A 12676-nucleotide genomic window follows, 5' to 3' on the forward strand; every position below is an offset into this window, starting at 1 on the left:
GTCTTGCTGCAGTTGTACAGGGCCTTGGTGAGACCGCACCTTGAGTATTGTGTGCAGTTTTGGTCGCCTTACCTGAGGAAGGGCGTTCTTGCCATGGAAGGAGTGCAGCGAAGATTCACCAGGCTGATACCTGGGATGGCAGGAATGACGTTTGAGGAGAGATTGTGTCGATTGGGCTTATACTCACTGGAGTTTAGAAGATTGAGAGGGGATCTCATCGAAACCTATAAAATTCTGTCAGGTCTGGACAGACTAGATACAGGAAGGATGTTTCTGATGGCCGGGGCGTCCAGAACCAGGGGTCACAGTCTAATGATAAGGGGTAAGCCATTTAGGACTGAGATGAGGAGGAATTTCTTCACCCAGAGAGTGGTGAACCTGTGGAATTCTCTACCACAGAGGGCAGTGGAGGCCAGTTCATTAAATATATTCAAGAAAGAGTTGGATATATTTCTTAAGGCTAAAGGGATCAAGGGATACGGGGAGAAGGCAGGGACAGGGTACTGAATTTGGATGATCAGCCATGATCTCATTGAATGGCGGAGCAGGCTCGAAGGGCCGAATGGCCTACTCCTGCTCCTATCGTCTATGTTTCTATGTTTCAGAACTTGACTGACCTGCTATGCATTTCCAGCATTTTCTGCTTTGTTCCATAGCCACGTCTGTCCCTTGGTTTCTCTGATCCTGTCTGCCATCTACTCCTTGGCCCAGCCTATTACATTAGTTACCTAAACTCTTTTGCAGAAATGAAGTTATCCAAACCTCGTGATTCCTTTCCTGGTGCAGACGTTAGTAGTTGTATTTTTATGGAGCTTTAAAAAGGTTATTGTAAACAAAACCTTCCATCTAACTTGTTCTTTATATCAGAGGCAAATAAGAAGGAGGATAATGCAGGGCTTTAAACTAATGAAGGCGGGGTGGGAAGATTCAGGAAAGAGTAAATTTAAAAGCAGCAAGAGAAATGTCAAGGCTCTAGAGCAGAGTAGAGTTTTGGGTAAAAATAAGCAGAGTGGGTCAGGAAGGGACAGAGAGAGTAACAAAGGTAATACGGTGACATCAGGGGAAAATAGAAATAAGCCAAAGCTAAAGGCACTATATCTGAATGCGCAAAGCATTCGCAACAAAATCAATTAATTAATAGCGCAGATAGAAATGAATAGGTTTGATCTAATAGCCATTACGGAGACGCGGTTGCAATGTGGCCAAGGTTGGGAACTAAATATTCCAGGATACTTAACTTTTAGAAGGGATAGGCAAAATGGAAAAGGAGGAGGGGTAGCCCTGATAATAAAGGATGGGATAAAGACAGTAGAGAGAAAGGATCTTAGCTCCGAAAATCAAGAAATAGAATCAGTTTGGGTGGAGCTAAGAAACAGCAAGGGGCAGAAAACATTGGTGGGTGTTGTTTATAGGTCCCCAAACAGTAGTTGTAATGTAGGACAGAGTATAAATCAGGACATTAGAGGCGCATGTAACAAGGGTAATACAGTAATCATGGGGGACTTTAATCTACATATAGACTGGGCAAACCAAATTTGCAGTAATAGTGTGGAGGACAATGATTTGGATGAGGGGACCAAATGTAATATATCCAAGTTTGCCGATGATACAAAGCTGGGTGGGAATGTAAGTTGTGAGGAGGATGCAAAGAGGCTTCAAGGGCATATAGACAGGCTAAGTGATTGGGTATGAACATGGCAAATGGAATATAATGTGGAGAAATGTGAAGTTATCCACTTTGGTAGGAAAAGTAGAAATGCAGAGTATTTTTTAAATGGTGAGAGATTGGGAAATGTTGGTGCTCAGAGGGACCTGGGTGTCCTTGTACACGAATCACTGAAAGTTAACATGCAGGTACAGCAAGCAATTAGGAAAGCAAATGGTATGTTGGCCTTTACTACAAGAGGATTTGAGTATAAGAGTAAAGATGTCTTACTGCAATTATATAGGGCCCTGGTGAGACCACACCTGGAGTATTGTGTACAGTTTTGGTCTCCTTACCTAAGGAAGGATATACTTGCCATAGAGGGAGTGCAACGAAGGTTCACCAGACTGATTCCTGGGATGGGGGGATTGTCCTATGAGGAGAGATTGAGTAGACTAGGCCTATATTCTCTAGAGTTTAGAAGAATGAGAGGTGATCTCATTGAAACATACAAAATTCTTACAGGGCTTGACAGGGTAGATGCAGGGAGGATGTTTCCCCTGGCTGGGGAGTCTAGAACCAGGGGTCACAGTCTCAGAATAAGGGGTCGGCCATTTAGGACTGAGATGAGGAGAAATGTCTTCACTCAGAGGGTGGTGAATCTTTGGAATTCTCTACCCCAGAGGGCTGTGGAGGCTCAGTCGTTGAGTATATTCAAGACAGAGATCGATGTTAAGGGAATCAAATGATATGGGGATAGTGCAGGAAAGTGGAGTTGAGGTAGAAGATCAGCCATGATCTATTCAATGGTGAAGCAGGCTCGAGGGGCCAAATGGCTGACTCCTGCTCCTACTTCTTATGTTCTTATGTTAAGGGAAAGCAATTGGACCAATGTGTTTTTCTGGATCACCAACCACCCTCTCCCAAAAGTATGGCAAAAAGTGATGAATATTGGCCATTTTCCATAAAGTAAACCAGAGGCAGTGCCTAAACGTACTTCCGTGCTCTGGTGAAACATGTAATCATCAAAGACAGGCCGGTAGTCACCAGAATGTGATGGTGTTAAAAATGTTGCCTTTTTATATCTTGGCCCAGAATGATAGCACGCTGGTAGTAAAAAGTCAATGATTTCTGGGATGTGCGATTGAAGCTATAATTCTTCAGTATTCTCCTTCTCCCCTTCGCAGGGAGGCAGCTATGCAGTGGCTTCAGGCTATATGTAGTAAGAGACTGGGAGAGCTGCCTTTGAGCACATGGGGCGAGAGGGACAGGCACACAGAGGCAGGTGAGCTTGGGATCCTCAGAGTGGGATGATGCTTAATGAGATTTTTAAACAGTTGTTGATGTCACCTTATTGTGAGAGTGAAGTTTCTCCTCAGTGCGGGCCACTCATGGATGGATTTCTGTAAATCCCTTATAGCTACTCTTGAGGCCCCCACCCAGAAACAAGCTGCATGTACAACAGAGGTATGCCTTCTGGTGGGGAAGAAGAGGCTGTGGGCAATGCTTAATGCTTGGCATCTTCACAGCAAGGGAACGCTAGTAATTCGTGCACTGCTCGCTGGAGACCACTGCAGACAGCTGCAACTGTAAGTGTTTGAGCTCAGAAGGGGAGAGCTGAACAAGACTGGAATGACTCCTTTTCATTTTTTACTGTAGCAATGTAGTGAGTTATAATACACAATCATTTTTGATTTACTGTATTAATAAGTTTTCCTAGTTTTTCCTCTCATACTTGCTCCCCTCCCTGAAGATTTCCTTTCCAGGGAAGGAATGGGTGAGGTGAGATCCATTCTAGCTACGTGATGGCATTTGCTCAACTGAAGAAAAATACATGTAAAAGTTTGGGATAAGGTGATCTGGATCACAGCTGCCAGTGCTCAGTGTGTAAAAGTAGCTCCCATGTGTGATAATATCATAGAATGATACAGCACAGAAGGAGGCCATTTGGCCCATTGTGCATGTGCCAGCTCTTTGAAAGAGCTAACCAATTAGTCCCACTCCCCTGCTCTTTCCCCAAAGCCCTGCAATTTTTTCCTCTTCAAGTATTTATCCAATTCCCTTTTGAAAGTTACTATTGAATCTGCTTCCACCGCCCTTTCAGGCAGCGCATTCCACATCATCATAACTCGCTGCGTAATTTTTTCCCCTCATGTTGCCTCTGGTTCTTCTGTCAATTACCTTAAATCTGTGCCCTCTGGTTACCGACCCTTCTGCCACTGGAAACAGTTTCTCCTTATTTACTCTATCAAAACCGTTGAACCATACAGGACGGAAGGTTCCAGATTCTGTCCCCAGTCTGTGCTGAGTTAACTGATCTCAGCTGGACGGCATTAGGAATCCTACAACTGGTCTCCGCTTCTCTGGACTAGGAAAGAGTTTCTGCTTCTGGTTACTATCCAGTGATTGCTGCTGGAAAGCTTCACTTGTGTGAACAGCTGGTGTAGGGCAGGATTCGGCTCCACTGTGATGGTCAGTTGGTCTTTTGACACTCGGTCCAAGCTCACATGAAGAACGGCATTTAGGGAGGTGTCCGAGGGCAACCAGCACACAGGGAACCAAACTGTCAGTGCTCTCAGGAGAGGTGGGGAGGGCAAACCGAAGAGAAAGAGACTGCGAGCCTTCTCTAAACTTCACCCAGGGCAGCAGAAGTGCTTAGCTGAGAGCAGGAGGAGGCCTGGAGATGGTGCTGTCAGCATGTGGTGACTCCTCTACATGCAGTCTATTGCTGTGTGTAATTGTCCCTCAGTGTGGCGCACTGTATGGGGTGAGGCTGTCAGCGTTTACATTAATTACCTGGGTTTTCTGTGAAGTTGCTGTGATGCAGTAAAATGCCGAGTGATTTTTTTCATCGTTAAATGTTGTTGGGTTTGCTATCCGTGTGTCACCACAGCACTGACCTTTACTTTGTGTGTTTCTGTTCCCAGGGGTTGCTTTGGTGCACGGACTCTGTTTGTTGGACACAAAGCTGTCTGCCAACGCACCCTAGAAAGGAGCCACACTGACAGTTTGCGGAGTTGCTTCCTGCAGTGGCGCATAATGTTGCAGCTAAAACGTGGAGAGAAAGTGACCGTCTTGCACCTTTTCCAACTGTGCCACACACAAACACAGCAGCAAACTACAGGTTTGGACATAAGAAAAGGTCACTCATCCTTTTGTACTTCATCACTAACCGTGATGCAAATGTGCAGATTTGCTCATTTCACTTTAATTAGAATTTTTTTTTAAATAGTAAGAACTTACATTGTTATAGCGCCTTTCACAAACTCAGGATGCCCCAAAGCGCTTTACAGCCAATTAAGTATTTTTGAAGTGTAGTCGCTGTTGTAATGTAGGAAACGGCAGCCAATTTGCGCACAGCAAGAACTCACAAACAGCAATGATATAACGACCAGATAATCTGTTTTAGTGATGTTGGTTGAGGGATAAATATTGGCCAGGATACCGGGGAGAACTCCCCTGCTCTTCGAATAGTGCCATGGGATCTTTTACATCCACCTGAGAGAGCGGATGGGGCCTCAGTTTAACGTCTCATCCGAAAGGCGGCACCTCCGACAGTGCAGTACTTGAGTGTCAGCCTGGATTATGTGCTCAAGTCTGTGGAGTTTCTTGTTTCCTTGACCAAACCCTAGGTTTGCTGTTTTAACTTACTGATGGCTGCATTGATGTGACAGCAATCTGAACAAACTGATTGTTCATTGTGAATGTAGTGAACAGACCCATGTATGAACAGAATTTTTAGAAACGGCAACAGGCCAACAAGCCTGTCTCTTTTTGATGGATCGACCCCATGTAGCCACCTCCTCACCTTTTCTCAGTACGTTGCTGCCCCAGAGGGTAATGTATTCAAAGAAGGTCAACTGTCGCAACTAAGCTACAGCGTAATTTGCATATATTTGCATGACACCAAATTGTTTTCGGGGGGGGGGGGGATATAGTTAATATTGAGAAAGACTGCAGCAAAATACAAGATGACATTCATAAACTTGCAGAATGGGTGTGTAATTGACAAATGAATTTTAATATAGATAAGTGTAAGGTTGGGGAATAACGAGGCTACATACTGCTTTGAAAATAGTCGAAATGGGGTAGAGGACCAAAGGGATCTCTGGGTACAGATACACATCATTAAAAGTAGCAACGCAGGTTAACAAGGCCATAAAAATGCAAACAAAGCACTGGGGTTCATTTCTAGAGGAATAGAATTGAAAAGCAGAGAAGTTATGTTAAACTTGTGTAACCTTGGTTAGACCACACTTGGAGTACTGTGCACAGTTCTGGTCTCCATATTATAAAATGGATATAGAGGAAAGACTGAACAGGCTAGAAAAGAGAAGGCTGAAGGGTGATCTGATAGAGGTCTTTAAGACTATGAAAGGGGTTGATAGAGTAGAAGTAGAGAAGATGTTTCCACTTGTGAGAGAGTCCTAATACTAGGGGTATTCCAATATAAGATAGTCACTAATAAATAAGGAATTCAGGAGAAACTTCTTTACCCAGAGTGATTAGAATGTGGAACTCTCTACTACAGGGAGTAGTTGAGGCAAATGACATAGATGCATTTAAGGGGAAGCTAGATAAGTACATGAGGGAGAAAGGAATAGAAGGATATGCAGCTAAGGTTAGATGAATTAGGGTGGGAGGAGGCTCGTGAGGACTATAAACACCAGCACAGACCAGTTGGGCCGAAGGGCCTGTTTCTGTGCTGTAAATTCTATGTAATTCAATCGAGCAAACCTTGAGTGCATTCAGAATGGATCCCATTCTGCTGTCTGTGTATTTTATACTCTTGTTTGGTCTAAATGGACATTTTCGGCCCACTATATTCAAATAAACCTTTCTAGAAGCATCTAGTCCATGATCTGCTGCTCTGGACTTGCAATTAATCTGACAAATGAATGAAAATGAATTATACATTGCTGAGTCCGACTTCCTTTCCAGCACATTTACCTAGCTCACTAGTATCCTCTGCTGATTGATGCCAGGTACTGCAATGATTCACTGGAGCCCACACATGTGGGGTTGGATATTCCTTTGGATGATTTAGAATGGTTCTATTTGGCGACTCAGATTCTGTAAATAGCAGTGCTCTGCTATTCATAGATTCATTCAGCCCATCGTGCAACTATCCAATTAGTCCCACTCCCCTACTCTTTCCCCATAGTCTTGCAAATTTTTCCTTTTCAAGTATATATCCAATTCCCTTGTGAAAGTTACGATTGAATCCACTTCTACCACCCTTCAGGTAGTGCATTCCAGATCATCACAACTCTCTCAGCAGTGTGCACGTATACAGAAGCAGCAGAGCCTGTCATTTGGGTTGCTGCTGACTTGCATTGTGTAGCCGTGTGCCGGGCATGGGGTGCTTGTGATTTGATCTACACCCAGTTGGAGGGGGGAGGAATTAGAGGTTGAGCTGCAGGATATAAGGCACACAATTTGCTGGAATTGCAGTGACCTGTGATCATCACTGAATTGCTGGGCTGGTATAGAGCTGCTTTGGCTTAACTTTGTTAGTGCTGCCTGGAAGTTGATGCAGATTGTGTTTCAAAGAATGGCACGCTGCACTGGGGAAGAAGCCGAGCTCCCTGCTGTGGAGAGCAGAGGGAGGCTCCCCCACCCCCTCCCCTTCCCTCCTGCCAACCTCCTCACACCACCCCCTCCCTCCCCTTCTGAAACCCCCTCCCCTCCGCCCGCCACCACCTCCCCTCTGCCCGCCACCCCCTCCCCTCCGTCCCTCTCCCCTCCGCCCTCCCCTCCGCCCGCCACCCCCTCCCCTCCGCCCGCCACCCCTCCCCTCCCTCCCCCTCCCTGACGTGGCCAGAACAGAGGAGCTGATCTCACACAAATGTATATTCAGGGCCTACATTCTTTCATTCAAACTGGGCTTATTTTCTGTGTGTCTCTGTTTAGCTCTTGGCTGTTGGAATCAAGGAGAGGATGATGACTACATCCAGGATGGAGTAAGTGAGACCTGTGTCCAAGTGGAGGATGTCCAGCTATCTCGGCGAGAGCCCCATTCACCGGATGGTATTTGCCCCGACCAGACACTGCAGCCAGCATTCCACGACTGGAGAGAGGACATGTACAAACTGCAGCTGGCTAAGTATGATGTGGGAGTCGGGGGGCTGGGGTGGGAAGTGGTTGAAGGTAGGGACTGGGGGTGGGTGGGTGGGGGGACTTTAATCTGAACACTGAGGGAGAGCAGGTGAGTTAAGGCACATTGTCGAGGCTAAATTTGGGAGTCTGATCCCCAAAGAGCGAGATGGTTTTCAGGAGTTTTTGTGCATATTTTGGGACTGAATTGGTGATCTTATATCCAGTGAGTTCTACAGGATGCCGACATGGAGCCGATTGCAGGATGCTCCGAAACCTTGGCCTGAGGAATCCTTCCAACCGCGTCTGCAGGGCTTCAGCAAACATCTGCCTCAGCAGAACCGCACGGTCATATTATCGGGTACAGAGGAGTCGTCCGACACTAGCTGCAGATCACCTGAACAGGTAGATGGATAATACATGCCCGAGACCCCAGACAGATAGAGCAAATAATGTTCAGACAGCGAAGTCCGAGGCTCCTGGCTGATAAACTATCACCTTATACACATTCTGAAAATGTTGGTGTTTCTGTCAACAGTTGAAAAGTTAGTTATCCCAGTAGTCCAGAGATTCCAGTGTAAAACGGGTGCCTAAATGATCAATATGGCGGGCATGTCCGTCCCGTGCTGGTTATGCATCGCCCGCCATATTGGATCGGCCTCCTCCGTAGGGGTCCAGAGCATGCGCCGGAAGTATCTGGTTGGAGGAGCCTTTTGTGATACTGGGCTGCCCCAGCACCTGACTCGCTGCGTGATATACTCATCCAGAAACTCGTGGCACTAACGGGCAGGAAAGACCCTTCAGCAGTGCTTATTAAAGGGCTCATCCACTACCCTCTCCCCATTTGGCCCATCGCCCCGTGCCCCCTCACTGAAAGAGCTCTCCCGTTAGTCCCATTCCCCTGCCCTTTCTGCATTGCCTTTTAAATGTTTCTTTTCTAAAAGTGACTCCTTAATCACACTGCAGCACAATCTAAATACCCCTACAACTGAAATACCTGCTCTGTGTAGTGAAGGCAGGTTAGCCTCCTGTTTGTGTGTACCTGTTTGGAGGTGGTAGCCTTTCTAACACTGCTGTGTTCTTGGTTGATGTTCCTGCCAGAGGGCCTGAAAAGTAAAATGAAAATCCAAACATAGAAAGACTGTAACTGATTATTTGTGACATTTACTTGTAGGGGATTGTGCTGCGACCAGACAGGTTACATGAAGCAAGACCAGTGAACAGACCTGACCTGGAGAGAGCAGGAAAGTGGCTTCAGCGCAAAGTGGAGAAGCACGTGGTTGAACAGCACCTGGTGCTCTGGGCTGCACGATTTCGACAAGTGCGCCAAGTGGATCGGTTTCACCAACGGTCCCTGCTGGCACGGTACGCGAGCGAGTGTTAGTTGATATTCCGCTATTTGCCGGCTGCTCACTTCTTTCTTGTTGGTTTTTGTTTTATTTGCCCCTCCTCTCCTGAAGGTGCTGACTCTCACTGGGGTTCAGCTCCCCTCCTCTCCTGAAGGTGCTGACTCTCACTGGGGTTCCGGGCCCCTCCTCTCCTGAAGGTGCTGACTCTCACTGGGGTTCAGGTCCCCTCCTCTCCTGAAGGTGCTGACTCTCACTGGGGTTCAGCTCCCCTCCTCTCCTGAAGGTGCTGACTCTCACTGGGGTTCAGCTCCCCTCCTCTCCTGAAGGTGCGGACTCTCACTGGGGTTCAGGTCCCCTCCTCTCCTGAAGGTGCTGACTCTCACTGGGGTTCAGCTCCCCTCCTCTCCTGAAGGTGCTGGCTCTCACTGGGGTTCAGGTCCCCTCCTCTCCTGAAGGTGCTGACTCTCACTGGGGTTCCGGGTCCCTCCTCTCCTGAAGGTGCTGACTCACTGGGGTTCCGGGTCCCTCCTCTCCTGAAGGTGCTGACTCTCACTGGGGTTCCGGGTCCCTCCTCTCCTGAAGGTGCTGACTCTCACTGGGGTTCCGGGCTCCTCCTCTCCTGAAGGTGCTGACTCACTGGGGTTCAGGTCCCCTCCTCTCCTGAAGGTGCTGACTCTCACTGGGGTTCAGGTCCCCTCCTCTCCTGAAGGTGCTGACTCTCACTGGGGTTCCGGGCCCCTCCTCTCCTGAAGGTGCTGACTCTCACTGGGGTTCCAGGCCCCTCCTCTCCTGAAGGTGCCGACTCTCACTGGGGTTCAGCTCCCCTCCTCTCCTGAAGGTGCCGACTCTCACTGGGGTTCCAGGCCCCTCCTCTCCTGAAGGTGCTGACTCTCACTGGGGTTCCGGGCCCCTCCTCTCCTGAAGGTGCGAGCTCCACAAGCACCGGCTGCCTTCCAACACCACAATCAAGTCCATTCTTTATGTGAGTCTAAATAGTGATTGTCGGGAGACTATTCAACCACAACAGGTATCGGAGTCCAGCCTAATCCTGCCTGTGCACTAGTGAGGGCTGCTGGACGGTGATCAGGAGGGAGAACCTTGCCTGATTTTCTAATTTTCTCTCTTCCCTCCCTGTCCCCAGCCCATGGTGAATTGAGGCCAATCGCAGTGTCCCACTGTTGCCGTGTCTGAGATCAGCTAACAGCACGGACCGTGGATGGTGCCTGGGACCTGGTTCAGGTCCACACCGGGCGCTGTCTGTACCCGTGGAGCCACAGGGATGCTATTTGCTTTACCTCTCCTCTCCTTACAGTGTTTGGTGCCATCAATCATTGTGCAGGCCGAGCGGGAGGGTCTAGCCAGGGATTGTGGCCAACTCCTGCTTCCCCAGGGTCAGCGGAACCACAGCCTCCAGCTTCCCGTTCATCAGTCTTCAATCCAGGGACCAACTCTGACCAGTTCCAACTGATTTTAACCCTGGTTTAGTGTCAATAGTCTTGTAAACTGGAAGCAACAGGTTGATAACTTTTATGTAGAGGATTAAATAAGAATCTGTGTGCAATTTACTTCCTGCAGAGCGTTTCTGAGTTGGAGCCACTGGAGGCAAGGCCGTCGGAGATGCCGAGAGTTGGTTGACAGGTTTTCTTTTGGCCGGCAGTGCCGAATTGTGCTCACCCTTTGGAAAATGCGTTTACTCCAAAAACTGGAAGCTGACAGAAGATGCAGAGAGACGTCACGTCAGCTAATTCAAAAGGCCATGTCCCAGTGGCACGCACATACACGGAGTGAGTGTCGGCATAGGAGGTGCCGGGGCAGGGCTGCTGTTTACACCTGAGCAAACAATGCATCAAAATTACAAGCGAGCCAAGTAGATCTTTTATCACCCGTCACCTGGCTAGACCGGTTATCACCTGCTGTCACCTGGCTAGACCGGTTATCACCTGCTGTCACCTGGCTAGACCGGTTATCACCTGCTGTTACCTGGCTAGACCGGTTATCACCTGCTGTCACCTGGCTAGACCGGTTATCACCTGCTGTCACCTGGCTAGACCGGTTATCACCTGCTGTCACCTGGCTAGACCGGTTATCACCTGCTGTTACCTGGCTAGACCGGTTATCACCTGCTGTCACCTGGCTAGACCGGTTATCACCTGCTGTTACCTGGCTAGACCGGTTATCACCTGCTGTTACCTGGCTAGACCGGTTATCACCTGCTGTCACCTGGCTAGACCGGTTATCACCTGCTGTTACCTGGCTAGACCGGTTATCACCTGCTGTTACCTGGCTAGACCGGTTATCACCTGCTGTCACCTGGCTAGACCGGTTACCACCTGCTGTCACCTGGCTAGACCGGTTATCACCTGCTGTTACCTGGCTAGACCGGTTATCACCTGCTGTCACCTGGCTAGACCGGTTATCACCTGCTGTCACCTGGCTAGACCGGTTATCACCTGCTGTTACCTGGCTAGACCGGTTATCACCTGCTGTCACCTGGCTAGACCGGTTATCACCTGCTGTCACCTGGCTAGACCGGTTATCACCTGCTGTTACCTGGCTAGACCGGTTACCACCTGCTGTTACCTGGCTAGACCGGTTATCACCTGCTGTTACCTGGCTAGACCGGTTATCACCTGCTGTTACCTGGCTAGACCGGTTATCACCTGCTGTTACCTGGCTAGACCGGTTACCACCTGCTGTTACCTGGCTAGGCCGGTTATCACCTGCTGTTACCTGGCTAGACCGGTTATCACCTGCTGTTACCTGGCTAGACCGGTTATCACCTGTTACCTGGCTAGACCGGTTATCACCTGTTACCTGGCTAGGCCGGTTATCACCTGCTGTTACCTGGCTAGGCCGGTTATCACCTGCTGTTACCTGGCTAGACCGGTTATCACCTGTTACCTGGCTAGACCGGTTATCACCTGCTGTTACCTGGCTAGACCGGTTATCACCTGCTGTTACCTGGCTAGACCGGTTATCACCTGCTGTTGCCTGGCTAGACCGGTTATCACCTGCTGTTACCTGGCTAGACCGGTTATCACCTGCTGTTGCCTGGCTAGACCGGTTATCACCTGCTGTTGCCTGGCTAGACGGGTTATCACCTGCTGTTGCCTGGCTAGACCGGTTATCACCTGCTGTTACCTGGCTAGACCGGTTATCACCTGCTGTTACCTGGCTAGACCGGTTATCACCTGCTGTTACCTGGCTAGACCGGTTATCACCTGCTGTTACCTGGCTAGACCGGTTATCACCTGCTGTTACCTGGCTAGACCGGTTATCACCTGCTGTTACCTGGCTAGACCGGTTATCACCTGCTGTTACCTGGCTAGACCAGTTATCACCTGGTTATTACCGACCAATCCTCTAAACCGTATCCATGTGAGTGAAGTCATTTGAAAATCCAGTGACTGAGATCTGAAGTTTTGCAGCTATAATTGAATCTTCCCTCCATGTTTTTCCTGACTACCTGTGGGAAGCAGCGAGCCTCTTCTCTGCCCCTCCGCTGGGCACCTCGGCTCACCCCCTCCACACAGCCCGTCCACACTAAATCTCCGCACACCCCCTCCACACAGCCCGTCCACACTAA

The 12676-nt window shown here is 48.7% G+C and overlaps 1 protein-coding gene across 3 annotated transcripts in view; it reads left to right on the plus strand.

The window, feature by feature from the left end:
* LOC147100653 (uncharacterized) overlaps positions 1-12676 on the plus strand; it is a 67386-nt gene that overhangs the window by 25618 nt on the left and 29092 nt on the right. For 2 of the 3 annotated variants that reach the window (XR_015073530.1, XM_085967134.1), the window contains exons 6-10: positions 4573-4769; positions 7559-7751; positions 7969-8146; positions 8916-9106; positions 10666-10874. Coding sequence is in view for 2 of the 3 variants with exons in the window: in XM_085967134.1 (XP_085823260.1) it covers positions 4573-4769; positions 7559-7751; positions 7969-8146; positions 8916-9106; positions 10666-10874 (968 nt within the window). In the remaining variant the exon portion in view is untranslated. Of the gene's footprint in view, positions 1-2832; positions 2931-3065; positions 3235-4572; positions 4770-7558; positions 7752-7968; positions 8147-8915; positions 9107-10665; positions 10875-12676 lie in introns of all 3 variants that reach the window. The other variant, XM_085967135.1, reaches the window with a different exon arrangement.

Source organism: Somniosus microcephalus, chromosome 25, assembly GCF_052327205.1.
Source record: "Somniosus microcephalus isolate GS21.2 chromosome 25, FLI_Smic_1.0, whole genome shotgun sequence".
Taxonomy (NCBI): domain Eukaryota; kingdom Metazoa; phylum Chordata; class Chondrichthyes; order Squaliformes; family Somniosidae; genus Somniosus; species Somniosus microcephalus.